Genomic DNA, 25,763 nt, shown 5'->3' with positions numbered 1-25,763 from the left:
TTAAACCGCAACATTTAATGAAAACTGGAAACACGGAGGCGTTGAACGTGTGTGAATGTGCGTTGTGCTGGACGTTGGTGGCGGGGTCCGCCGCGTGCACGACCGTCAATGAAGACGGTTAAACTGTTGACATGGACGGACTAACATTTATTTTTGTGAATGTTCATCGCTATTGGTCTTTTGCGAATGGTTTTTAAAGCAGTAGCAACGACGCAAACGTTTTAAAGTACCTGCATTACCACTCCATTGTTGCTTGTTTTAAACAGAACATTTATCATTTACCCCCTGGCTTGATCAATAATTGGAATTATAGCATTGAGTACACCAAAAGATAAAATACAGTTTTCTTTAAGATAATTTATTTTTTTACAGTAAAACAGGTAGATGTCTGGCAATCCTTTTGTTTTCCACCGTATTCAAGACAACAGGAGACGATGCACACACGCCAAGCAACGCATTCCCAGCGGCAGCGATCTGATGAGCAGCAGCCGGTTCAAACTCGCACGGAAGGTGTGTGTGTGTGTGTGTGTGTGTGTGTGTGTGTGTGTGTGTGTGTGTGTGTGTGTAGCGTTCAGGAACCCCGCCGCGCCCCCAAAAACCAACCGCAGTGTTCAGATACAGCCACCGGACGGCACGATGGGGGGGAACACACGCGTGTTACGTGCGTGTGCCGGCGTGGCGTGGTTCCTGAACGCAGCTTCCTCTCTCTCTCTCTCTCTCTCTGTGTTTCGGAGTCTCCGTCTACTTGGGGGGTCGGTAGGCGATCTTCCTGCTCTTCAGCACCGACCACCGGTGCCTCTTCAGGTAGTAGCACAGGGGGACGAGGATGGCCGAGCCCATCAGCATCTGGGGGTGAACAGGTGGTGGTGGTGTAGGGTTAGGGTACGGCCAACTCCACCGACGTAGGTTCTCAACAGATTTTAAAAGAAAAAAAAAAAACCCACCAAGATTCCATTCAACTTCAGAGCCGCACGGTTCTCTTCACACGCACGGACATTTCACTCTTGTCATTTCATTTTTTTGCGCGCACACACACACACACACACACACACACACACACACACACACACACACACACACACACACACACACACACACACAATACATATAATATTTCAATGAATTATTTCACATTCTCTGTGACCTGTTAAAGCTCAGCTACCGTTAAGGAAACCCGTTGAGTAGAAGTACTTAAGCACAAGTATATAAGTACTTCCTCTTAGGCAGGTATTTTTTTTTTTTTTCTACCCAGCATCTCCATGTTTTCCTCCACTACGCTCAGTCGGAGTAAAAAGACGGTTTTGTTTTCTTTGTTTGTTACTTGAGCGCCTTGAGTCTAAACCCTGGGACTTGACCCTTCCTCATCCTCCTCATCATCAGTGTATCGGTGCTTCCTGCCGCCGTGTTACCTTGAGGCCCATGCGTTTGCGTTGGTCGTGCTCCGGCTCGGCCGCCCACCTCAGGAAGGTGCACACATCCTTGGCGACCTGGCTCATGGTGGCCGGGGTTCCTGTCCACACACAAACAATCACCTCAAACACTGTACAAGCCACCGTTCACTTCCTGTTTCTAACCCTCGTCTCAACAAGTCAGTGAGGGGGAAATGACCAGGATATTGGAAGTTTTATTTAATTATTTATTTTACTTTACACCAGGTGGACATCGGTTCGATTTCAGGACAAAGTAACGGTGACTTCTCGCCAGAAACACGTCACCTCTAATTTGGTCAAATTAATTTAAGGTAAATGCCAATTAAAAAAATAAATAAATAAATAAATAAATAAAATAAAGAATAAAAGAGGGTATTTTAGTAGAAGTACCACACCAACATTTCTACCATCGGGATTCAACCTGAGTTACATTAAAAATTATTTTAACACACACACACACACACACACACACACACACACACACACACACACACACACACACACACACACACACACACACACACACACACACACACACACACACACACACACACACACACACCGTCGTCGAACTCGAGGATCTCGTTGTAGATGGGCGGGGCCATGCCAATGGCCTGGCCAGGGAAGTAGGGGTTGTAGTAGAGTCCCTCCTTCACTTCGACCCCAGCGGGCGCCTCGCAGTACCCCGTCAGCAGGCTGAAAACGTAGTCCTCTCCGCCATGTCTGACACACCAGTGGAGAAAAGAAGAGAGGAGAGGAGGAGGAGGAGGAGGAGAAACTGGGAATGAGATTTACAGTGTAGAATTCTAAATGATAATTAGTCACAGAGCGCTTCACTTCAGGGTAAATAAAAACAGAGAAGAGTAGTAGAGTCACGTATTAATACCTCCCATTAGGAGTTTTGTCATCATTTTCATCTAACTAATTGCACCAAACTGTGACAGAGCACTGCATGTTAAATCTAAAACACTTGAAATACCTTCTCACTGTGTGAGGTCGGCTCTAAAATGTGTTTAAAATAAATAAAATGTGTTTTTAAATGTTCTTAACTTGCCTTCATTTTATTTTACGTGATTGTCTTTTAAATCTGTGAAGCATTTTGTAAACCTCTGTTTTGATAAGTGCTCCATAAATAAAGTTGCTATGATTATGATGATACCATTCTGAAATTAGGCTTCATGGAACGTTTCAGCATTTTCAAGACATATGTTGAAAATTTTCCAATTGTATTCTATTCATTTATTACCATTGCTTTCAATGTGAGCAGCTCTGACGACGCAATTTCCCTCCGGAGATGAATAAACCGTCCATCTAGAAACACTCGACGTGACCCCAACGGAGAAAAACTATGTATCACAAGCAGATGATCCTGTTCTGCTGATCACTGCAAGGGCTTAGCACAGCACCAACACTGAGGGTCCTTTCTCAGACTAAATCACATTTTTCATCTGGAATAAGTGAAATGACCTTTCTCAGTCCTGGTGTTAAAGTCTCGGACTCGCCCTCGTCAAATAAATAAATAAATAAATAAATAGAAATCTGATTACCAGAAGGAAGATTAGAGCTAATCTGGGTCTAAGTGAAATGTAGTTGGAACCTTTAGATGAATGGGCGTGGCCTCCAGATGGACCAGGTTGATCTGGACTACAACCAGCACCAAGACCAGACAGGAGGAGCTGACCAGTCCTTCATCACCTCAGTCGAGGACTTCCTGGTCCAGAACTAATCCATTTCAAATGAAGCAACGTCACAGAAAGGTTTTTATTTATTTTTATTTTTTTAATTCTGGATTTTTTTTTTTTAATTAGTATCCTCTTAATCCTGGTTTAGATGGAAGCCCTTCCACACTCATCCAAATAGTTCATAGAAACAATACGTTACCTGGCGTTGACGATGTAGCTGAGGTCGGGCGGGAGCGCTCCGTTATTGGCGGCGCGCGCCGCCTCGGGGTTGCCGTACGGTTTAGGGAAGTAGTCGGAAAGTTTCCCCGGCCGAGTGAACATCTCCCCGGTCTCATCAGGACCATCCAGCACCTCCACCTGACGGAGGGAGTGGAGAGGACTAGTTATGATGGAAAACCAAAGCCACCCATGTCTAACGGGTGGTAAATAGGGGGGAAAAAATAAAGGGACAATGACTTATGACAAATAATTAAAGCTACGTTATTTAAGTTACTACTTAGTCTATAATACTTCAAGTACAAATAAAATAATAATAATAAAAACACTATTATTGGTAGCGTCCTAGAAATGTACACCGAAACAGAGCTAATCAATGACCGATCAACACTTTGATGGATCCAGTCCCTGAAATCTTTGCTTAAACTTTTCATCTCTCAAAATAAATCACGTTTTTTTTTAAGTAATACAACTTTTGTGGTTGTGTTAAGAGTAGTAGAGTAAATAAAGAAGATATTTGCTTTGAAATATAGAAGATTAAATGTCTTGAAACTGAATAAACTTACAATCAGCCACAGAAAGGACACATTAGTACTTTGTTACTTTACACCACAGCACACAGAACATAATCCACACACATTAGTATTTCCTTTATCTCAACCCCACGGAATTACCATTGTTTTGGAACTGAAACACTGTTCCAAGATCAGCTCAAGGTGTTTTTACTTTAAACTCTTTCAAAAATAAACATGAATGAACATCTGATACTTAAACCGGATCTTTCGGGCGGACTCATCCATCGCCTGTTTCAAAATATCCCTTTTTCAGTCGTTACGGCGAGAGAAAAAATTTAGTTTGGATGATAGAGGATCGGATTTTGGGGTTCACTTACGATTTTTTATGATGCGCACACACACACACACAAACACTCACGCACTCACTCACTCACCTCCTCAGCGATGGCCTTGACCTCGGCCTCCGTGTGAGAGACGCCCACCAGGTTTCTGAAGGCCAGATACTCCATACTGTGACAGGCCGAACACACCTGCTTGTACACCTGGTAGCCACGACGGACACTGCAGAGAGAGAGAGAGAGAGAGAGAAAAATAAAGATGGAGACACCAAAAGATGTGAACGTGAGAAATATACTTTTTTTTCAATTAACATTCAAGATTTCCATATTTCTCTATAATAGAACCATTTACAGCTCAGAAGCAGCGTTTCCGTTACCCGCTAACTGGCGGTATTTGACCGGGAAACTCTGTTGAAGCCCAACATATTTAAATCTTGCCGCTCATGATGTTGGGTGAAGTAATTAAAAAAAAAAAAAAAAAAAAAGTCTGCAGATGTGTTCATTTCCACGCTCGGCAAGTTGCAACGGAAAGCCAATCAGTTTGGACGATCTAAAGCTGATCTTAAAGCTTCACCTCTGACCAATCACGTTTGTCAATATAGAACTAAGCCCCGTCGCCTCCTCCTGGAGAGGTTGCGCTTGTTAACACAGAAAACAGGGAACGAGACAGAGATGCAGCAACTAGAAGTCTGAGGAGAAACAGAAAGATGATGTGTCCTTGGGACATATACATCCATAGTTGGCTTTTTTAAAAATATTTAAGTTCCGACCCAAAGCAGAAGGTAAATTTACATTGTGTAAAATATGTCGACGGGACGCCCCGACAAAGACGGAAAACACCCCAAAGTTTATTTATTAACACCTACTTGCCATATTTATTTTGTTATTGATCAAAATTTTATTTTAGTGAAATGTTAATTTAAGCGGCTGCACTTGTTACTTATTGTTCAAAAATGGAAATTATTTGATTTCAAGTAGTAATATGCATGATTTTATTTTATTTTTTTTTTTAAATGGTGTTAACTGACGGGACTTATTTTATTTTGAATATTTAATAAAAAATATTATACTGGAGGCAGATGATCCGCTGCGGCAACCCCTAACGGGAGCGGCAGAAAGAAGAATAAAAAATATCTACGTGCTTGACGATGTCATTCTCTATGTAGACTGCTTTCCAATTGTCTAACCGACCATAATCAGCTCAAAACAAGGAAAGATATGTGTCAAAAATAAAATGCAATGAGAGCTCAAGAATCAGTTTGAGATTAAATTAGGTCTCAAGCACTAGTTTTGTGGCAACTACAGTTTGGATGGAGAGCTTGTTTTGGACAAATGTTGTCTTGGACTTCAGGAAGTGTGACTGGCCATCAAGGCATCAGCTCATGTGGACCTTTCTAATAAACATGAACAATCTATATCTTGGCAAAAAAAAAAATGAACGTGAATAGTTATGACATAACCCTAGTGGTAACTAGTTGTTGCAGTTCCAGCTATGGCCACGAGGGGGAGCACCTCTCTTTCTTCCCTTCATTTAGCAGCAGAGGTGAAACCTGGTACGAATTACGTACCATCCTGTCCCTAGGTTTAAACAAAATACCATCTTATCCTCCGATACTATTAAGGTACCATCTTAACCCCTTGTACTAGTATTATCCCCAGGTACTAATAAAGTACAATCTCTCCACACCTGCCGTGGTCCAGGGCGGACAGCGGCCCTCCGTGGCTCCAGGGGTAGTTTGGGGCGTGCAGCTCCAGGTCCGAGGCCTTGACAGACTGATGCAGCATCAGGGCGAGCCCCGCCCCACCGGCCGTCACCATGCCTAGCGTCGTCAGGGCGACCTTCTTGCTCCTCGGCAAACTGGCGAAAGACATGTTGGCCTGTGGAGGAAAGGGTTAAATTAAACACGGTAAAAATGGATACACGCTGCCATTAACCAGTTCCAACAACAAATGAATAAAGTTTTACTCATTGTAAATGAAATATAAAATGAACTGTGAAATTAAGTTGATATTCTGCTAATTTGACACTTGGGGGTATAAGGATGTCTTATTGTAAAAAATGGTTTATAGGTTGATCATCCTGTTGTAATGACCCCAGACTAAAACAAACTAAAAAACAACACATATACAACAACCAGATGTATTAAATTGTTAATACTGTTTAGGGGTTATTTTGGGTTTTTTTTATGTTTATTGTCAACATTCCATTTGACTGCTTAAAATCTCCATGTTTTTATTCTATTATGCTGCCATATTTGATTGTGTGTGATTTATTGTATGTTTCGCCTTCCCCCCCATATATTGCCACACTTGTGAAAAGTGGTGTTTCGCATCCCTTCAAACATTGTGCTGGAACACAAATCTCCACGATAAAAAAAACCCCAAAACATTAAAAACAGGAATGAGCCACTTCATGACACGCTACACTACACGCAAAGAGCAGTTTTTCGAGACTTCTGTCCTTCTACAATACATCTCTAAAAACAGTTTTCAGAGCCCAATTACCTTTTTAATGATGCCATTTTCAAAAGCAATCAACTATATTCAGAACACGGAACTTGCAATTGCTATTATTTTATAACACCACATAAATATAATATTGTCCCAAAGACCAGTCTTTGTTGTCCACACAGTTGCTATTGAAAGTGAGTGGCAGTAAAAATAACTCATAACCTGGTACTTATATACCAGGTTAATTTCAATTTGTCAATGTACAATAAAATATAAACCCTGGCTCATATTGGCCAAGGTGCCATTCTTTGCCCACAGTGAACAAACAAACATAGAAGCTGTACATTTTCAGTTCCACAGTACAACGTGCTGCTTTTGAGAACTTGACTTTTATATCAGTCCCTGTTTAAAGGCACAATTTTGACATAAACGACACCTTGTTTCGCAACAACCACTGTTCACTGTCAAGGATCTGAAGGGACATTATTCAGTTTCCTGCATGACAGGTTGTCAGTCTACCCGCTGATTTTAACCAGGGATTGATAAGTTTATTAAATATATGAAACAGAATCCGCTTATCTCCCATCTGAACGTAGACTTGTGATATCAGTTCAATCTCTTCACTCTGGCTGTTGTATAACCTGTGGATAACATGTCCTTAAACCCTCTGTTGCGCTACTATGCATGCAGACAATTATATTTTTTGGATTTTAGTTTTTATTCTATTTTTTCTTTCTTGGTTTCGCACAGCTTCTCGAGTTTTCCCTTTTATTGTTTCACTGCAACATGCTTGTATAACTGTGTGTGACAAAGAATCTCAAATCTCTTAAATGTTGTTTCCGACTGGAGCAGGCGATATTATGCATATCAAATATCAATATACTTTGTTGCTGAATTCCTCCAATATTGATTATCATTAGTAATGTGGGTATTCTGACCAAGCAGGTAGAGGACGTTGACGGCTAGATTCATTCATTCATTCATTCATTCATCCATCCATCCGAGGGGAAATTGCAATGTCCCAGAAGCTCACATCAACCCAGTTAGACAAACAAAGACAGCACAATAAATAAATGGAAAACTAGATATACAATAAACAGTTAGCTACACCCCGCCCCACCCCCCAAAAATCTGCCAATATACACTAAACCTAATGACACAAAACAAATATAACCATAGGTCACAGAAAAGCAATCGAAATGAATGAACGGAAAAAGACTGAGAAGGACCAGAAAAATAAAAAGGTCATGTCCAAGAACGAATACGCTCCCATACAATAAGTACCGAATGAAAAGGCAACGTCTGATCATACTGGACGACATCACCCCAACCGAAACCGCCGACGATTTCTGAACTCGCCGGTTCATCGTGCAGAGGAGATGACCCGGTTTCGACCCCAGAGACTTCCCAGTCCTTGAGACGCGAGCGCAGGCAGCTTTGCTAGCTGGAGTCGCCTCCGCCGGTGGGGTTCATGTGTTGAGATATCAACCCCGTTGATTTACAAAACACCCTTTTTTTATATATATATAAATCAAGGCATAAATGAGGCGAAACGCCGCACGAACGTCAGGACTTTGGAACCAACCACTCGCTACCGCCGCCGCTTCACCGGTCCGGGTAGCCGGCTTATCAACGGAAACGAGGGCTCTGTGTGACGGTGCGGACAACTGGACACCATTCCCAGTTTTTTTTTTCCTTTCTAGTCTTAACGAAGTCCAACTAACAATACATGACAGCGCCGACGCCGATAAACGGACATTCAGCTCGTTAGCGCCTCGGTCAGCCTCGCAGCACCGGTGACCTTGTCTTACCCAATGGCAGAGGCTAGCATGCTACCGCGGCGAGAAGGGGGCGAGTGGTATGCTGCATGTCCCACAAAGACGTCCGCTCGCTCCGGGTTGGGCTTTATCGCGGAGCACCGCGCGGGGCGAGTGTTTCCGCCCTCATACCTTGGGGCTCCGTGCTGTTCTCGGCGCGCTGAGCAGAGTCCTCCCGCTCCCGGACAGCACCGCAGCTCGTAGCGCCGCCATCTTGTCTCGGTTGTCTCCGTGTGGGGGTCGGGGGGGGGGGGGCGGCGTGGTTACGTGACGGAGGGCCCCAGTTACGTGACGGGGGGGGCCCCGCTGGCGCCCCCTGCAGGAGGCCAGCGGCGGCGTTTAACCCGCGCGGTGGCACTTTAACAACGTGGAATAAAAGTCACTGTCTTAGATATAAAATGCCAAAAAAGGGTCAAAGTAAGAGAATAATTACTAGTAATTAGTCACGCACCAATAATCCCCATGACAAATGCCCTCCGTGTAAATTCCCCACACTTTTTGTTGTTTGTTTGCTGTTGTCGTGTTTTGGTCACGTGAGGCTGTATCTTTTATTTTATTGTTATTTTTTTTTTGTCAACATTTTCGTTTCGTTCGTGTCGACGTTTTTGTTCGTTTTTTTTATTTTTTATTTTTGTATTTATTATATTTATCTTAACGCGCCCTACATTTGCGTGACGTTACTCGCAAATGTTGCGTAAAGAGGGGAACGTTACGCAACATTTGCGAGTAACGTCACTGTGGCGTCCCTTCCACACCGGAAGCGGTTTGAAAGTCCCCGCGCTGCCACCATGGCGTCAGAGTGGACCCACGTCAGCGTTAGAAGATAGAAGACTGATAAATAGCAATGTTTAAATGTGTGTTTTTTTTAATGTAGGTTATCTTCACACATCTGTATCAATCTTTAAACGACATTCTTTACACTTGTCCCTTTAATTTTCTTCACTGCAACATTTACATTTTTACGTTATGTCATTTAACGTTATATTTATTTTTTGTTTTCCGTTTGCTTTGGCAACGCCGACGCACGTTCCCCATACCAACAAATCCTTTTGAGCTGAACTGAAGGAAGAAGAAGAATAAGAACATAAATGGAAGAATAGACGCCGGTCTACGTCATAGATTGAGGAGCCGTACTTATACCGTCCACTCGGTGGCAGTGACTCCCCAAAATAAAAGTCCGCTTCAGAGCCAGAGGAGTCACTGAAAATGAACATAATGCACCAAGGCCACAGGCATCAAAGTCCATGCACAAGAAGGAACGGACAAATATATCCAACATGTAATCAATGATAAGATCGAGAGAAAATAAATATGTATCCATGGCGCCTCAAGGACTATTTATGTTGAAATGCCGTATTTTCGACCACTGGGTGAGAGCTAGTCTAATATAAAAAAAAATCATGAAAACAAGATAGAGTCCAGGGCCACTGGGAATAAAATTGATTTAATGCTAAATTATAGGGAAAACAACAAATTAGCTATGGAACCTCAAGGACTATTACATTTGCAACGTGGTATTCCCCACCACTAGAGGGAGAACTAGTCTATAATAACCTTAAAGATGGGCCAGTGGGAACAACATTTACATAGTGATAAGTTATAGAGAAAATAACAATTTAGCTATGGAGCCTCAAAGACTATTACGGTTGCAATGTTGTATTTCCAGCCACCAGGGGGAGAACTAGTCCACAAAATAAAGTAAAAACAAGATGGTGTCCAGGGCCAGTGTGAATCCAGCATGAATACCCTGCCTTCCAGAAAGCTCCCTGGCTTTTAACAGCTAGTCCAATGTTTAATGCAGTTTCAGTTTTGCATTCCTTAATGTGAGGGACAGGGCTCCGCTTCAGGCTGGGTGGTCCGCCATCTTACCTTCCCAGTCAGTGTCCAGACAGATAGGCAGAGCCCACAGAAGGACGGGTTACCACGCGCTAGTTTCGCAATGTACAGTACACCTGTGCAGGGACGTTTCTTGTTAAACTGTGTGCGGACTATGCGGTTGCATAGGGCCCCCAAAGCCACCAGGGGCCCCCCAAGCTGGCATTTTAGCCCTATTTTTTATTTATTTTTTTAATTAAAATGACCTCTCTTGGTATCCAAGCGGCCTCTTATTCGGCATAATGGCCTAATTTGTTTTGTTTATTGTTTTTTATTTATTTGAGGGTGGCGGTGGGGGTGGGGGTTACATGTTTAGTATTCATCAGTTGCGATGTTTGCCTTAATTTTGGTTACTTAATAAATGGGTTCCTAACATTTAAAATAAACATTGTAAGGGAAATGCAGTATCTGTCTCATTTATGCACATTTTGGGAGATGTTATAATGCAGATTGGGTGAATCCTGTACGTTTTCAGAAGTTTCTTGATGTAGGGGAGCCCCAGTGTTTCCCATTTATTATCATTTCCTGTAGGTTTAAATTGCTGCGGTCAACTTCAGATGTTTGATTTGAATCTGAGAGAAAAAAAAAAATGTTGAGAGTTTTTCAGTGATCTCGCTTCTTTCCTCTTAAAGTGCACCAGATTGATGTATTTAAATGTGAAATGCATGCCCCTGGACCCCCTTAGAGGATTTGGAATCCCCTTACCATTGTTTCACAAAATAGGGGCTCCCAAACAACATTTTGCATAGGGCCCCCAAAAAGCTAGAAACGGCCTATCACCCGCGCAGGTAACTGAGGCCGAAAGTCATTCTGCGACAGTGTCTAATATTTATCATCTAACATCTTGTTTTAAGGAACAACACTCTTCATCAAACAAAAGCTCCACCTTTTAAAGGAAGAGCCAGACGCCCAAAACAAAATGACCCCCTGGATTTCCCTGCGACAGGGCCGCTGGCTCCATTTTGAAGCTGGGTGTCACTTCCGATGGCTGTTTGCAGTGTGACGGCAGGCAGCTCATAAACTATTCATCTACCTGCGAGGAGGCTGTCACCGTCTGTCATGTTTGGTTGAAAAGAGCCCCCTCCACACCCCACTCCAGGCCTCCCCCACGCCGTGCACGAGGGGTCCTGCGGAGCAAGGCACTAACATGGCCAGAGTTAGGGGCTCAATTCCCCAATGTCTCATCTTTTATTTAAAAAATCCCATCGCAATACTTCAGGGCTGGATCCCTAACAAACCCTATTGCTTTTGTTAACAACCCCTATTGTTATTGTTAATGAAAAACTGACATCAGTAGTCTATGGATGTCATGGATCCGCCGCATTCACAGACAAGATGAATAAAATGTGTTTTCGGGGCAGTTCCGACATGCCGTCGTCCAAGTTTGATCCAGATTGGTCCATTATTGTGAAATATTTTCATTTACGCATATATTTCACATATTTGTCATCGTCGCATTGCGCACACATGCACACGCATACGCAAATGATGGTGCAGGTCACATGGTAACATTGCAGTCTCGTGAATGGTCAACAACAACCAGGTCCTCACCAAGATGGCGGCAGTGCAGATGAGACTGACGTCAGACCTTCATGGATGTCATGGATTCGTTGTCATGGCAGAGTTAGTTAGTTAGTTAGTCAGAATAACATGTGTACTCTGGGCAGTTCCAACATGGTGTCGTCCGAGTTTCATCCATATCGGTTCAGTATTGTGGATGAAGTTTGTGATCAACCATCACCACCTCACCAAGATGGCGTCACGCACAGCGTGAATACGCAAGTTGACGGAGTACCCAGATCACGTGGAGTCCGGTGACACACAGACACAGTATAGTCGCAATTGGACTTAAACTTAAAGAATATACAGTAAGACACAAACTCTCAAGCATACAAAGTGGCAGGTATTATTTTATTACTATAAACCTTTATTATCTTTGAAAAAATTTACGTAAAATATTACCAGAAGACAATTGGTTTATACAAAGCGTAGTGTATTAAACATCATAAATATATACGCTTCTGAGGACAACTGACACACACCAGAGTAAGTTCTTCAAAATAAAAGCCCAATAACATCACGGTCAGAATTGATCGACATTCCACAGATGTAAATGTATACAAACTTCCCGAATTATAATTGCTAGTAACAATAACCATAAGCAACTACATAATACAAGGAGCATGTATTTTTTGTGTATGTGTTTTTCAAATATTTTCATTCTTTTTGTGTTTTTGGGTTCCCTTCCGGATGCCTCCTATATTTGTTAGAATGTGATGATACGTCATCACACTCACCCCCGTTTCTTTTTTGTATTCTAACTATTCTAACTATTCTGTACTTTCCATGTAACCATATAAGGTCATGTTTGCCCATTCTCCATGCAAAAGTTCTGCTGATGGAATATACAATAATTGATACTTGTGATAGGAAATGTCGTAATTGATCATTTATATGCTTGATATAAAGAATAGATCATAGTTTAAATGTATCAGAGGACCACATCAGTTCCCTGGAGCACGCCACATCGTAGCATTCCCACGTAGGCGACCCGTTCCGATCCGTCAGGGAATTTGGGGATTTTTTTTCCCCCCCGGCACCGTGCAAACCACCGGCCACCGCCTCCCTCAGGACGTGGCTGAAAATCACCGCCGGACGAAACGAGCCGGCGCTACTACCCATGGTCTCCACTCGGCCTACGTAGGCTCTGGAGAGCTGCGGAAACTGCCTGTCACGACTCCACGATGTGTGAAGCGAAAGGCTTCCAACTATGCTCCATGATGAAGTTGATGTCGAATTTAATTCATAAAATTTTTAGAGAAGTCAACTGCCCGTAGTACGTGCCTCGTTTATTATTTTGATGAAAGACTCACTTGATTTCCTACCTCACGATTATCTTTGAGTTATAATTTGGCGTCATTATAAAATCCTGCATTCATTTGTTTATTATTATTACCATTTCATTTTCCTCACCATTTCATTATTTAAATTTTTCAGATGTTTTCAATTACTTTATTTATTCAAGTAGATTAGCGTGACCAAATAAATCAGTTTATTGGACAGGAGTTGCCTGTTGCGTGTTACTTAAGAGGTAAATACAGTCGTCCAGGCATCGGACCAAGAGCTCCAATCTTTCTGAGAATCATCACCTAGAGTTCATTTGGGGTATATTATTTTCCCTTTCTAATACAAAGGGTGGTGCCCCGTAAACAAATATCATTTCATACAATAATTTGATAATTAATAAGGCCACATAAATTGACCCCCTTTCTAACGAGTGCAATTTTAATTCTTAATGTGGTCATAAAGCAACACTACCTATCTGTCCGTCTGTCCGTCCGTCCGCCCCTCTGTCTATCCATCTATGAACCAAACCACCTAAATAAAAAAAGAAATAAAGTTCCTTAAATCAACTCAAATAAACAAACAGTGCTGTGATTCACACGGAAGCTGCGTCCTGTTCCCTCCGGCGCCTGTGGTTTGCTTCGACGGACGTTTCCTTCGAGCCGTTTTCCTGTCCATCATCCCAACGTCCCGTCCTCCGACCTGCCACTGCTTCTCGGTGGGATTCGAACTCGCGCCGGGAGTCGCCATCGATTCCCGAACCACTCAGCCATGACGCCATGACGACAACAAAACTGACCCGTCACCCGCCCCGTGTCCTGCGGGAACAACAGACACGCCAAGGCCGAGGAAAGAAAGAGGATTAAAGTAGAATAGATAACGAGATGTTGGTGAATGAAATCACTGCTTTTTTTTAACAATCCCATTGGAATTAAGTCGACCGGAATTAAAAATAAAAAAACAACAATTTGGCTGTCAAGAGTCCTCCAAACCACTTCCAAATATCCAAAATGTATTTAAAATATCCGCCAAGTGCCTCCAAGGGAGTTCAAACCCACAACTGTCAAAACATCTTAATTACAACAACAACAACAATGAAATTGTAAGCAGAGGTTATCAGCAAAACCTCATGAAAAAAACGAAATGACAGTGGAAAAAAAATCCATCTAATTAAATTAACACACAAATGAGAGTAAAATCTGAGCTCAGCAGCAGAAAATCTTCAGCAAACAATTTGAGAAAATATGTAGTATCGTGCAGTGCCACTGATGACACTGATATTCCGTTGGGCAAATGTGAAAGAAATGTGCAAGAGTAGCAAGTAATATTACTGTAACCCGCCAGAAGGTGTGTATGAGAGACGGTAGAACCTTGTTATATAACATTATACCAATGCACAGTATGTATGTGTATTTGCACTTTTATTGTTGTTATGGATTGTATGATATGTACAGTACAGTATATTTATGTATATGTACACACACACTATATATATGTATATAAATTGTAACCTGCCAAGGGACTGCAGGTGAAAATAACACATCAAACAGTATGTATTGTATATGGTCCAATAAAAATAAATAAATAAATAAATAATAATAATAATAATAATAATAATATAATGCTAATTATTATATTTCTTACATGCTTACTTTTAATTTTAGTTTTAAATTGTATTCATACATTTAGATTTTTTTTATTAATCTTAGTTGACATATTACATCTGTATACATTTCTTGTTAATACTTTTTATCTACTATCATTATTTATATTTGGACTTCTAGTTAGTACTGCTGTTTTTTTTTTTATTGCACTATTGTTTTTTTTATAACTTGCATTGTTGGGATTGGCTTGAAGATTCCGCCTTTCAGCACTAACACTTTAAACATGAAAATTTATGCTGATTGTGATCTTCATAAGTTAAGTTCGAGATTTATGTGTTTCTCGGAGGCAAAACTCAGATAAAAAGGTCACCAATGATTGGGTTGTGAAGGTGATGATGAGGCTGATTGGACGACGGCAGGAAGATCCACATTCTAACCTGAGGAAAAAAGTCATAACTTAAAGATTCACATTGTGGAAGATTAAGGAGCATTCTTGAAGTATTAAGTATAAAAACAACATTATATTCAGTCTATGAAGTGTGCAATCGGAAAGCATACTTAGTATATTTACAGTCATATACTTTTTATGTCTTCGCAATTAATGTACTGAAGTAGTATTAAATCGCAGTCATACTTAGCGTGTGTGGAAGTTTTGCCGGCCCAAGTAATGTTCAGGGCCCTCCGGCACAGAGACACAGACGAAGGGATAGAAGACATTCAAGCTCGTTGTGGAGAGGGGGCGTGATTCAACAAGCCCCGGAGCAGATGGACACAGGCCATGACAGGGCTCCTCTCTCCTGAGTGAGTGTGGGGATGAGGGTTTTACCCGTTGCTCGTTGGTTGGTCTAACGAGCAACAGGTAAAACCCCCGATATGCAGCCACTCTGATCCTGGGTCCCCAATTACATAGACCCAGATCAGGCGTGGCTGAATGCCTGAAATTAACTGATCCCTTTCCAGGAGACCTGCTTCGCCAGAACAGCACGGTCCACCAGCTTCCTTCCCCGAGACGATGCAGAATCCCCTCCTCCCTTGCGGAGCACGGGGCCTCGAGCGGCTGTGTTGGCTGGTGGAGGCGTGGCCGGGCTTGGCTGTTGTTGGGGCCGCTTGGAGAGATGGCCTGGCTGCTGGGCTGCTGGATGGACTTTGTGGACTTGTGGAGCAGATGAGCACGTGTCATGACAAGGGTTCCTTTTACCTGTTGCTCGTTAGGCCGACCAAGGAGCGACATGTATGCAGCCACTCTGATACTGGGTCCCAAATAACCTAGATCCAGGTCAGGTGTGGCTGCTCAGACCACACCTTCCCTCCACCACGATGTGTCAAATACATAATGTTTTTTATGTTACATTTGAGGACCTACACTTTTTACAAGTATACTACAATACCACTTAATGGTACATTAAGTACATTTTTCAATAAACCCTTTTAAATTGTACTACACCACACATATAAGTGACTATTATATAAGAGGAGAGTATATAAGTGACTAGTATACTGAGGCTAAATTAGAACATACAGTTAAACAAGAAGAAGAAACAAGAAGACAGTTAAACAAGAACACTTTAAGTATACTATATATTGTAATAATAGTATCATGCCTTGTAATAAAATATAAAAAATAAAATAAATAACAATAATAATAATAATAATAATAATAATAATAAATGTAGCTGCAGGCAGCAATATACCGGGTCCAGTATCGACACCAATTACAAATTTTCGAGTTCCCATTGAACGTAGCATCAGTTTGTGCTGTCGCTCGTCTTTACATCAGCATTTTACATCAGCTTTACATCATGCGGCGGCGCGACTGGTGTTCAACCAGCCAAAGAGGGCACATGTCACTCCGCTGCTCATCGAGCTCCACTGGTTACCTGTAGCCGCTCGCATCAAGTTCAAGTCTCTTATGCTGGCCTACAGAGTGATTGCTGGGAATGCTCCCGCCTACTTAGATGCTCTTGTAAGAGCACATGTTGCCCCCCGGATGCTGCGCTCGTCAAATGAGCGTCGCCTGGCTCTGCCGGCCATACAGCCACGGCAATCCAGGCTATTCTCATTTGTAGTTCCACGTTGGTGGAACGAGCTGCCAAAAATGACCAGAGCAGGGACCTCCCTCTCTGCCTTTAAGAAGCACTTGAAGACCCAGCTCTTCAGTGAGTACCTCCTCTCCTAACCTACAATTACCTAGCACTACCTAGCAGTATTTATTGTTACACTAATGTCTCTGTCGCAATGTAGCTTGAATGTTATTCTCCCTTGTAGCACTTTGGATAAAAGCGTCTGCTAAATGACTACATGTAAATGTAAATGTAAATTACGTCTAAAACTAGTTACACAGCATCGGCTGACGTAATGACACGGTGAGGCAAGTTTTTCCTGTCCTGATGACATGCAGAATTACTAATACAAGCTGATACACTTGTTGCGCGTAATGACTTTGTCCTAAAAATTAGAAGGTGTCCTGCCTGTCCTCTGTGGAAGGAAATCACTCCGTGTGGAAGTTCCCATGAACAGGGTTTCAATGAAACGGATTAAACACTGCATGTCCCTCAGAGACATTTCATCAACTTTTTAAACTTTTGGGACTAAAATACAACGGACACGATCTGCAATCCGTATGGGCCATACGTGGACATTCGGCTACTTCCGGTCAAATTTCTTATGTTTTTCTCAAATTTCTGCTCCGTATGCAGATCGATTTGGATGTAACTTGAACCCCAATATGACCGACACGTCCCGGTTCTAACGACACCTGAACCGTGGCCATAGCTCCAGCGGTTGTCTTGTTCCCGACACTTTTAGCCGTAAAGTGTGAGCAACTCGGTCCACGCCGCACACCGGACACGGTCCAACTGGACGTTCTCTATCGAAATCTGTACATTTATAGCAAATAATATGATGACGTCATAAAGCGTCTTACTCTAAATTTCATCTCGTTCAATTTGGAACGACGCTCGTGACTTGTCATACAACTAGAAATACTGAATATTTAGGGTCAAATTTGTTTTTTTTCCCCGCTAATATCTGCTGCCTATGTGGATCGATTTGGATGAAATTTAAACCACAAGATCCTTGTGACATAGGGGTTTAAACGACACCTCAACCGTGTTTTTTAGCTTACGCCGAAGTATGTCTTCCAGATAGTTCTAGCCAGGTTTGACATTTTTCCGAACTGGCGTACCGGCACATCAGTCTTAAAATCGTTCAATTATTGGTTGGTCTTTCGCAAATATCTACTAATATCTATGCAGGTGTTACATGTTTTGTTTTTTTGTGTAATACAGTGAATTATAGTGAAATATATAGTGTATTTTTTCCGTTAATGACAATTAGAAAATTGAGTTTAATAGATTACTTGTCTATATTGTAATGTAGACAATATTTATGTAACTTCAACATTGATTTGGCATTAGAATTATTATGGAAGAATTTGTCAATATCACAAAAACTTTCTCTCTTTTCATTAAAATTTGTTAAGTTTAGGTGTCGGAAAATGTTTATATATGACGTTTATTAAAAATAAGTATTTTATTTTTTATTTTAAAGTACATCATAGTCAACAACTTGTCATTGTTATAACTTACCTTGTTGCATTGAAGTACATCAGGAGTATCAGTGACGGTGGGTGACGTGTCTCGTATACGTCAATTATGACGCATTCACTTCGATTTATGATAACAGTCGATTTTTACTTAACTTATTTGTTTACTTTTTTTCTTGGATTACATTTTCAGAAAGGTAAGTTTCCACAAAATATGAACAATTTTGCGGTATTTCTGTGAGTAATTACCATTGCACGACTTCTATTTTTCAGACGGCTTGCTGGATTTTGAACACGTCACTCAGTCCCACATTCCAGTGGTTTCGACTGGACACGGTGATGAGATTTTGTGGACGACTTTTTATGGTATTTTTCATGAATCCGGCAAAGCAATGGGACCACGGATTTAATATCAATCTAACACATCTACTGACATCTACCAGCTAAGAAGCTATATTTATACACACATAAATCAATAGTTTGGTAGAGTCAAACAAGTACAGAGTCACAGAATCCACGCTGCACACTGGAAGCGGTGCGACTGGACATTTTCAAACGGAATATGAACATTTATAATAAATAATATGATGACGTCATTAAGCCTCTTACTGTAAATCTCATCTTGTTCATTTTGTTTACGAATGGTGACGTGTCATTTAACCAAGGGCAGCTGAATATTTCGGGTCAAAGTTGTTTGGTTTTTCGCTAATATCTGCTTGGTATGTGTATTGATCTGATTGCAATTTAAACCACAAGGTGCTTGTGACATATCCGTTAAAACGACAACTCAACCGTGTTCGTAGGTGCATTGGACCGCGTCTGTGATATTGATCAAATTCGGTCAGATTTTTCCTAATATCTGCTCTGTATGTGGATCAATTTGGATGAAACTACAAGCTGGTCCCCTAATAATACTACTACTAATAATAATAGTAATAATAATGTCACATGTCATTTCACTACATATATGTATGCCTGTATGTCCTGTATATGTATGTGACAAATAAACATCTTGAATCTTGAATAATAATAAGGGACTTTAACTTTAAAAAGTCAGCTACCTTTCTGCCTTGAACTTTTAAGCTTTTCCAACTTACTTGATCACATTTATAAAACTTCTGTAAGTATTTTGCTTTAACTAAGTGGAATATTAAAGTTGTACCAAAACACTGCATATTATTCCGCCACAAGTCGCTCACTTCCTCACTGATATTTTCTATTTCTCCCAGACCAGTGAATGAGGACGTCTGCATCATGAAACACCAGGTTTTAAAGGGTTTTCTTAAATAACGAAACCCGCAAACTCTGTAAAATGTATTTTATTTTTTAGCCAGAAGTAATGGAATAAAATCTGCAAAACGGACATCATATCGGGTGTACAACTAAAAGAGCGGAGTTGTTGTGGGAGGTGGGATTCCACATGAAAATGTGTGAAAAGAATAATTCAAATGTGTATTTCAAATGCATGCGATTTAAACAGTCTCTCTCTCACGCCCACACCCCTAAGTGTGTGTGTGTGTGTGTGTGTGTCTGTGTGTGTGTGTGTGTGTGTGTGTGTGTGTGTGTGTGTGTGTGTGTGTGTGTGTGTGTGTGTGTGTGTATCCTGCACACGGTAGCATTGCCTCCCCAGGTCAAAGCCCCGGTGCATCATGGGAGCTGATGGACGTAAATGTAGTGGCACTGATTAACTTTGCCTCCGGGCTGAAGGAATGCCTGGTGTCCCCGCAGCTTTGAAAGGCACAACATTAACTCTGCCGACGCATTTTCGTACACGTTCACACGTTTTCACACATTTTTACACCCTTTTCTTTATCTGCCCTTCCACTATCGTGTCAACCACTTAAAAAAAAAAACAAGAAACAAAAAACCTGAAACATGTGCAACTGTGCTTGTTATGACGGCCTTCAAGTAGTGATGCAACACTCACAAGTGATTCTGAAGCGCTCAGCGGAATTCATATGGAATGTGACCGATTTACCAAATTAAATCCTTTTCACGGCATTAAGTGAATCCTGTGGGAATGCCGTCTACAACTCAGAGCTCCAGCGACTCGTGCTCCTCTCGCTCGTCGCTGGGGATGCGCTCCCTCGCGGAACCGCTGGAACCGGTGGAACCGCTCTCGAAAAGGGAGTGGAACCAGATCTCAAGAACCAAATCTCAAAAAAGAGAGCCCTTCACCACGAAGAAGAGTCGTAACTTTGAGTGTGAAGCTTCTTTGTTCTTTCTTCTTTGTTCTGAAAAAAAAAAATAATAATAATAATAAAATGAAAAATCATCGATAGTACAGCCTTGCAATTTTGATGTTGCAACACAAGAGGCAGTTTCCATTCTTGATCTTTTTTGGTAGTTTTGAAAAAATGTCCCCGTGTCGGTAATGGACGAGCTCAAATCGCCACTCCCACGTTGGCGCTGGCAGATGGAGCGGCAGGTGTGACGTGCTGGTGTCGTGGCGCTTGTAGCGCTGTATGTTGTATGTTGTTTCGCTGTTGTTTTGTTGCGTAAAGATGGAGGCAGGGCTTCAGAGTCTGAAGGAAGTCCAGTGTACTCTACTCTACCTCTACTGTACTTGTACTCTACATAAGATAGATATATAGACAGACAGACAGACAGACAGACAGATAGAAAGATAGACAGATACATAGACAGACAGACAGACAGACAGACAGATAGAAAGATAGACAGATACATAGACAGACAGACAGACAGACAGACAGATAGAAAGATAGACAGACAGACAGACAGACAGACAGACAGACATAGACAGACAGACAGACAGACAGACAGACAGATACATAGATAGAGAGACAGACAGACAGACAGACAGATACATACATAGATACATAGATAGACAGACAGAGAGACATAGATAGACAGACAGACAGACAGACAGACAGACATAGACAGACAGATACATAGATACATAGATAGACAGACAGACAGACATAGATAGACAGACAGACAGACAGACAGACATAGATAGACAGGCAGACAGACAGATACATAGATACATAGATAGATAGACAGACAGACAGACAGACAGACAGATAGATAGACAGACAGACAGATACATAGATAGATAGATCAATTGTCGGTTTTCTTCCCATGTGCTTTTCAGTGGGAGCGTCACAAATGTCGATGTTAATAAACATATTGTCGGGGAGTTGATATTCCATGGCTATTCCAGAGATGGATGATGAAATCATTTTTTTCCATGGTGCTTTCTTACACATGACATGGATCATCACATGAAGACACATCTTCTTTTTCACGAGAATATATTTCAAAATCGCTGAGGCTGGAATATTTTCGCATTTATTCATTTGCTGCCCAAATGTGTCCGAAAAACAACGAACAATTACAGAAGTGTTTATTCTTTATTTCCATGACTAAATGATATAATTTGTTGAATCTCGATGTTTTGATCTTTACAATTCACGGCGTTTGACACGAGTCAGGTCGACATCTGGCGACATCAGCTCGGATCAAGCTTATAGACACGCTGCGTCGCTCCCAATGTCTTATCTGACACATCTGATATGGGCTAGGAATGTGTGTGTGTGTGTGTGTGTGTGTGTGTGCACTGAGTCGTTCCCATAACGCTGATTGGCACTTTGACGGCCGGTTGAATCTCATTCCGATCTTCCGCCATTTCCATGACAACTGACGCATTAATTACGGCAACAGAGCGAGAGGTGTGCCATTTCCAACCAGTACGGGGCGCTCTGGTCTGTCATAGCCCGATCAAGACAAGACAAGACGTTGGAATCTAACTCGAGCTCTTTGTCGAGAAATCCAGTCACATTGCTCAAAATCCCAGCCTGCGATCATCATTTCGAGGGTTAGGGGCTGGACACCTTTGACTGAATGGGAAACAGAATCTGCTTAATTCGCCAGGTAAACGAGGAATTTGTTCTGGTGACGTTTTGTGCGTTAAAAAAATAAAAAAGCTTAACAGTCCAAAAAAATATGGAGAATGCAAATGAAATAAAATAAAGTAAAGTGTACTGAATGAATTGTAAATACATGTATATATATATATTTTTTTTTTTAAATTAAATACAATTAAATGCAATTAAATCAAGTAAAATTAATTTGTAAAATATATACAAATAGACAAAAAATACCAAAAAGTTTAAAGATCAGTCTGAAGAGGGACAGTTGACAAACCGTCCTTAAGGACAACGGATCCATCCATTTTATTCTCCTATTTAATCTCCGAGGTTAACTTTAGGACTGGGGTGTGGGGATGGTGTGGTTGGAGCAGCCACGCCTGACCCGGATCTAGGTAATTGGGGACCCAGGATCAGTGTGGCTGCTTACCTGTTGCTCGTTGGTTGGTCTAAGGAGCAACAGGTAAAACCCCCATCCCCACACACACTCAGGAGAGAGGAGCCCCTGTCATGACACACGTCCATCTGCTGCTGGGCTTATTCCACCCAGCCCACGCTCTACAATAAACTGTGTCTGAATCCCGTCGTCTGCGTGTTGTGGGCGAAACTGCCACAAGGACGTTAACATTTGATTTTAAATCACTCTTTTGTCAAGGTAATGTACGGACGTCGAAGCCAGAAAAAAAACCACTGAGTTCTACAAGAAAAGTTTGACTTTGTATTCATCTTTCTCCTTATGCTTTTAGTTTTTCTAGACCTCCGCAGCCGAATCCGTTGAGCTGAACGTGTTTTCCTTTGTTTCTGTTTGGTGTGGTTTAGATGTCAAATGATTTTGCGGCGAGATCCCTCGTCTTCGTAGCCGGTGGCGGGAACGTGTAATAACTTTCAGGAAAAAAAACCCCATCTCAAATGCGTTCTTCAAAGGCGGTGAAATGGCATCTGAGTGCGGCGCGGTGTTCGATGCGGCTCATTGGACTTTCCCTGTGATCTGGATCGGATCAAAGACTCCCATTAGGCCGCGTTAGATTATCACTAGATTATCTGCTTTACCTTCCCCCGCATTCGGAAAAAAATACAATGAAACACAACCAAATAAAAGGTCCATTCTTCAGGAAGTTCCTGTGTCTGGACTCTCAGGAAATAATCACCTCACTTCATCTCAGATGTTACTTTGATTTCTGTTTCCACAATAAAAGTTCCTCTCAGCTCCTCTGCTACAAAGAGCTTAAAATGTGGGTTATTATAAGAGGTCCCTCCCCCAAAGGGGGCGGAGACCCCTATTGTTTTTGTTCATTAACAATTGACGTCAGCGGTGTATTGATGTCATGGAACCGACGAACCGACATGATGAATAAAATTTGGTTTCGGGGCAGGCCGTCACGCCCTCGTCAGAGTTTGATCCAAATCGCTCCATTTTTGTCGGAGACGTTAGTAAAAAACGTTTTGTTTCTCATCTCTGCAACGGTCACGTGACAGCACTGCAGACCTCTGATTGGTCACAGACAAGCGTGTCACCGCGTCCCGGGGTCACGTGTGATCACTTCCCGCACGTGCAAAATGGCAGGGCACAACGGCTGCCTGATATGAAATCTGGCATTTGGAAATATATCCCGGATATTTAATCTGCTCAATGGACTAATTGAATAACCCAATAACATCACCTTCAGAATTGATGGACATTCCAGAGATATCAATTTATGCAATTTTCCTGAATTGTAGTTAGTTGTAACAATAACTATAAGCAACTACACAGTGCAAGGAACATGGATTTATTGCGCCTGTGTTGTGAAATAATTTAATTATTTTTGTATTTTTGGGTTTCCAGCTGCCTCGAAGAAGTCTATTCAGACAGTTTATTTGCTTATATGTCATCTACAGCATTGCAAATAGGCCTTGAACATCGTTACGTCACCCACGTCACACCGCATAGCCTGTGTGTTGCTGCCTGCAGCTATATTTATTATTATTTTTATGATTATGTAATTTTTTATTAATATTATTATTATTTCTCCATGAATGGATTCATGTGAATAATCACCTCATTTCGGCTCAGACATTACTTTGATTTCTCTTTTCACAATAAAAGCTCCTCTAAGCTGCCCTGCCACAGGGAGCTTAACATGTCGGTGATTATAAGCGGTCCAGGCCGAATGGCGGGGGGCCCTGTTGTTTTTGTTATTATTTCTCTGCCATTATCACCAGTCAAAGCGTCTGGTGCTCAGCAACCGTCGCACCCACAAACACGAATGAATTATCGTTGTATTCGGGGCAGTCCACACACGCTGCGGTCCAAGTTTGATCCACATCAAACACCTTTGGGTGAAGTTGGTAAAAAAAAACTAAAAAAAACGCGTTTCTCTCACCCCTGTTGGCGACACCAAAGGGTCACACGAAAACACCGCGGGCCACTGACTGGTCACGGGGAATCGTCACTGGGCGACACTGGTCAAGCCGACCCGCAGCGCCGACCGATCACATACTGGAAGCGGAGAGAGAGAGAAAAAAAAACCAAAAACCCCAGACCCCGTCCCCGTCGTCCTCGGGACTTTTACGACACAAACTCCCGAAATAAAAGCAGTTTCTGAAGCGTCAGAGCAGAGGGGAGAACATGCTGGATCCCCGCTGCACCACCGTCCACAAGGCGCAACCGCCGTCCCGCCAGAGCTCACGTACGCCAACGTGCTAGTTGCAGTTCACGTTGTGCGTAGTGGTGCAACACTCGACGTTTCTTTTCCTTGTCTCGCCCGGACAATGACTCATGATGACGGACAACACACAACACAACACACGTTCTATTCCATGGTCAAAGCCAGGTTGGTTGCCAGGACAACATGAAGGTGTGTTGCAGGACGGACGGTTCATTTGTTTCCCGTCTGTGACGGAACACATCGCCGACAAAGCCAGATCATTAACCCCGACCGGCCTCCATTTCTACGTATCAATGAGTATTAAAAGCTCGAGGCTCCTTGATCCACCAGCCAGCTCAGAATGCTGGGAAACCGAGGGTGCTTCCTTCCCTCCTTCCTTCCTTCCACCCTTTGAGCCTTCCTTCCTCCCTCCTCCCTCCTTTCCATTTTTCCTTTCTTCCTTCCATCCTCCCATCCTTCCTTCTATCCCCCCCATCCTTCCTTCTGTCCTTCCTTCCTTCCTTCCACCCTTTGAGCCTTCCTTCCTCCCTCCTCCCTCCCTTCCATCCTCACTCCTTTCCATTTTTCCTTTCTTCCTTCCATCCTCCCATCCTTCCTTCTATCCTCCCATCCTTCCTTCCTTCCTTCCTTTCTTCCTTCCTTCCTTCCTTCCACCCTTTGAGCCTTCCTTCCTCCCTCCTCCCTCCTTTCCATTTTTCCTTTCTTCCCTCTATCCTCCCATCCTTCCTTCTATCCTCCCATCCTTCCTTCTATCCCCCCCATCCTTCCTTCTGTCCTTCCTTCCTTCCTTCCACCCTTTGAGCCTTCCTTCCTCCCTCCTCCCTCCCTTCCATCCTCCCTCCTTTCCATTTTTCCTTTCTTCCTTCCATCCTCCCATCCTTCCTTCTATCCTCCCATCCTTCCTTCCTT

At 42.3% G+C, this 25,763-nt stretch overlaps 1 protein-coding gene across 1 annotated transcript; it reads right to left on the bottom strand.

The window, feature by feature from the left end:
• cyc1 (cytochrome c-1) lies at positions 1 to 8,682 on the bottom strand. Its single transcript, XM_080000600.1, has 7 exons — positions 8,582 to 8,682; positions 5,869 to 6,059; positions 4,278 to 4,404; positions 3,312 to 3,469; positions 1,993 to 2,153; positions 1,410 to 1,510; positions 1 to 846 (listed from the first exon to the last, which is right to left on the bottom strand). Exons 1-7 carry the CDS (start codon positions 8,660 to 8,662, stop codon positions 742 to 744), a joined length of 924 nt encoding a protein of 307 aa, XP_079856726.1. The 5' UTR covers positions 8,663 to 8,682; the 3' UTR covers positions 1 to 741.
• Positions 8,683 to 25,763: the final 17,081 nt, after the last annotated feature.

The sequence above is a fragment of the Zeus faber genome (genome assembly GCF_960531495.2).
Source record: "Zeus faber genome assembly, chromosome: 5".
Lineage (NCBI taxonomy): Eukaryota > Metazoa > Chordata > Actinopteri > Zeiformes > Zeidae > Zeus > Zeus faber.
The sequence above is the reverse complement of the archived record's forward strand: the minus strand, read 5'-3'. Positions and strand labels throughout refer to the sequence as shown.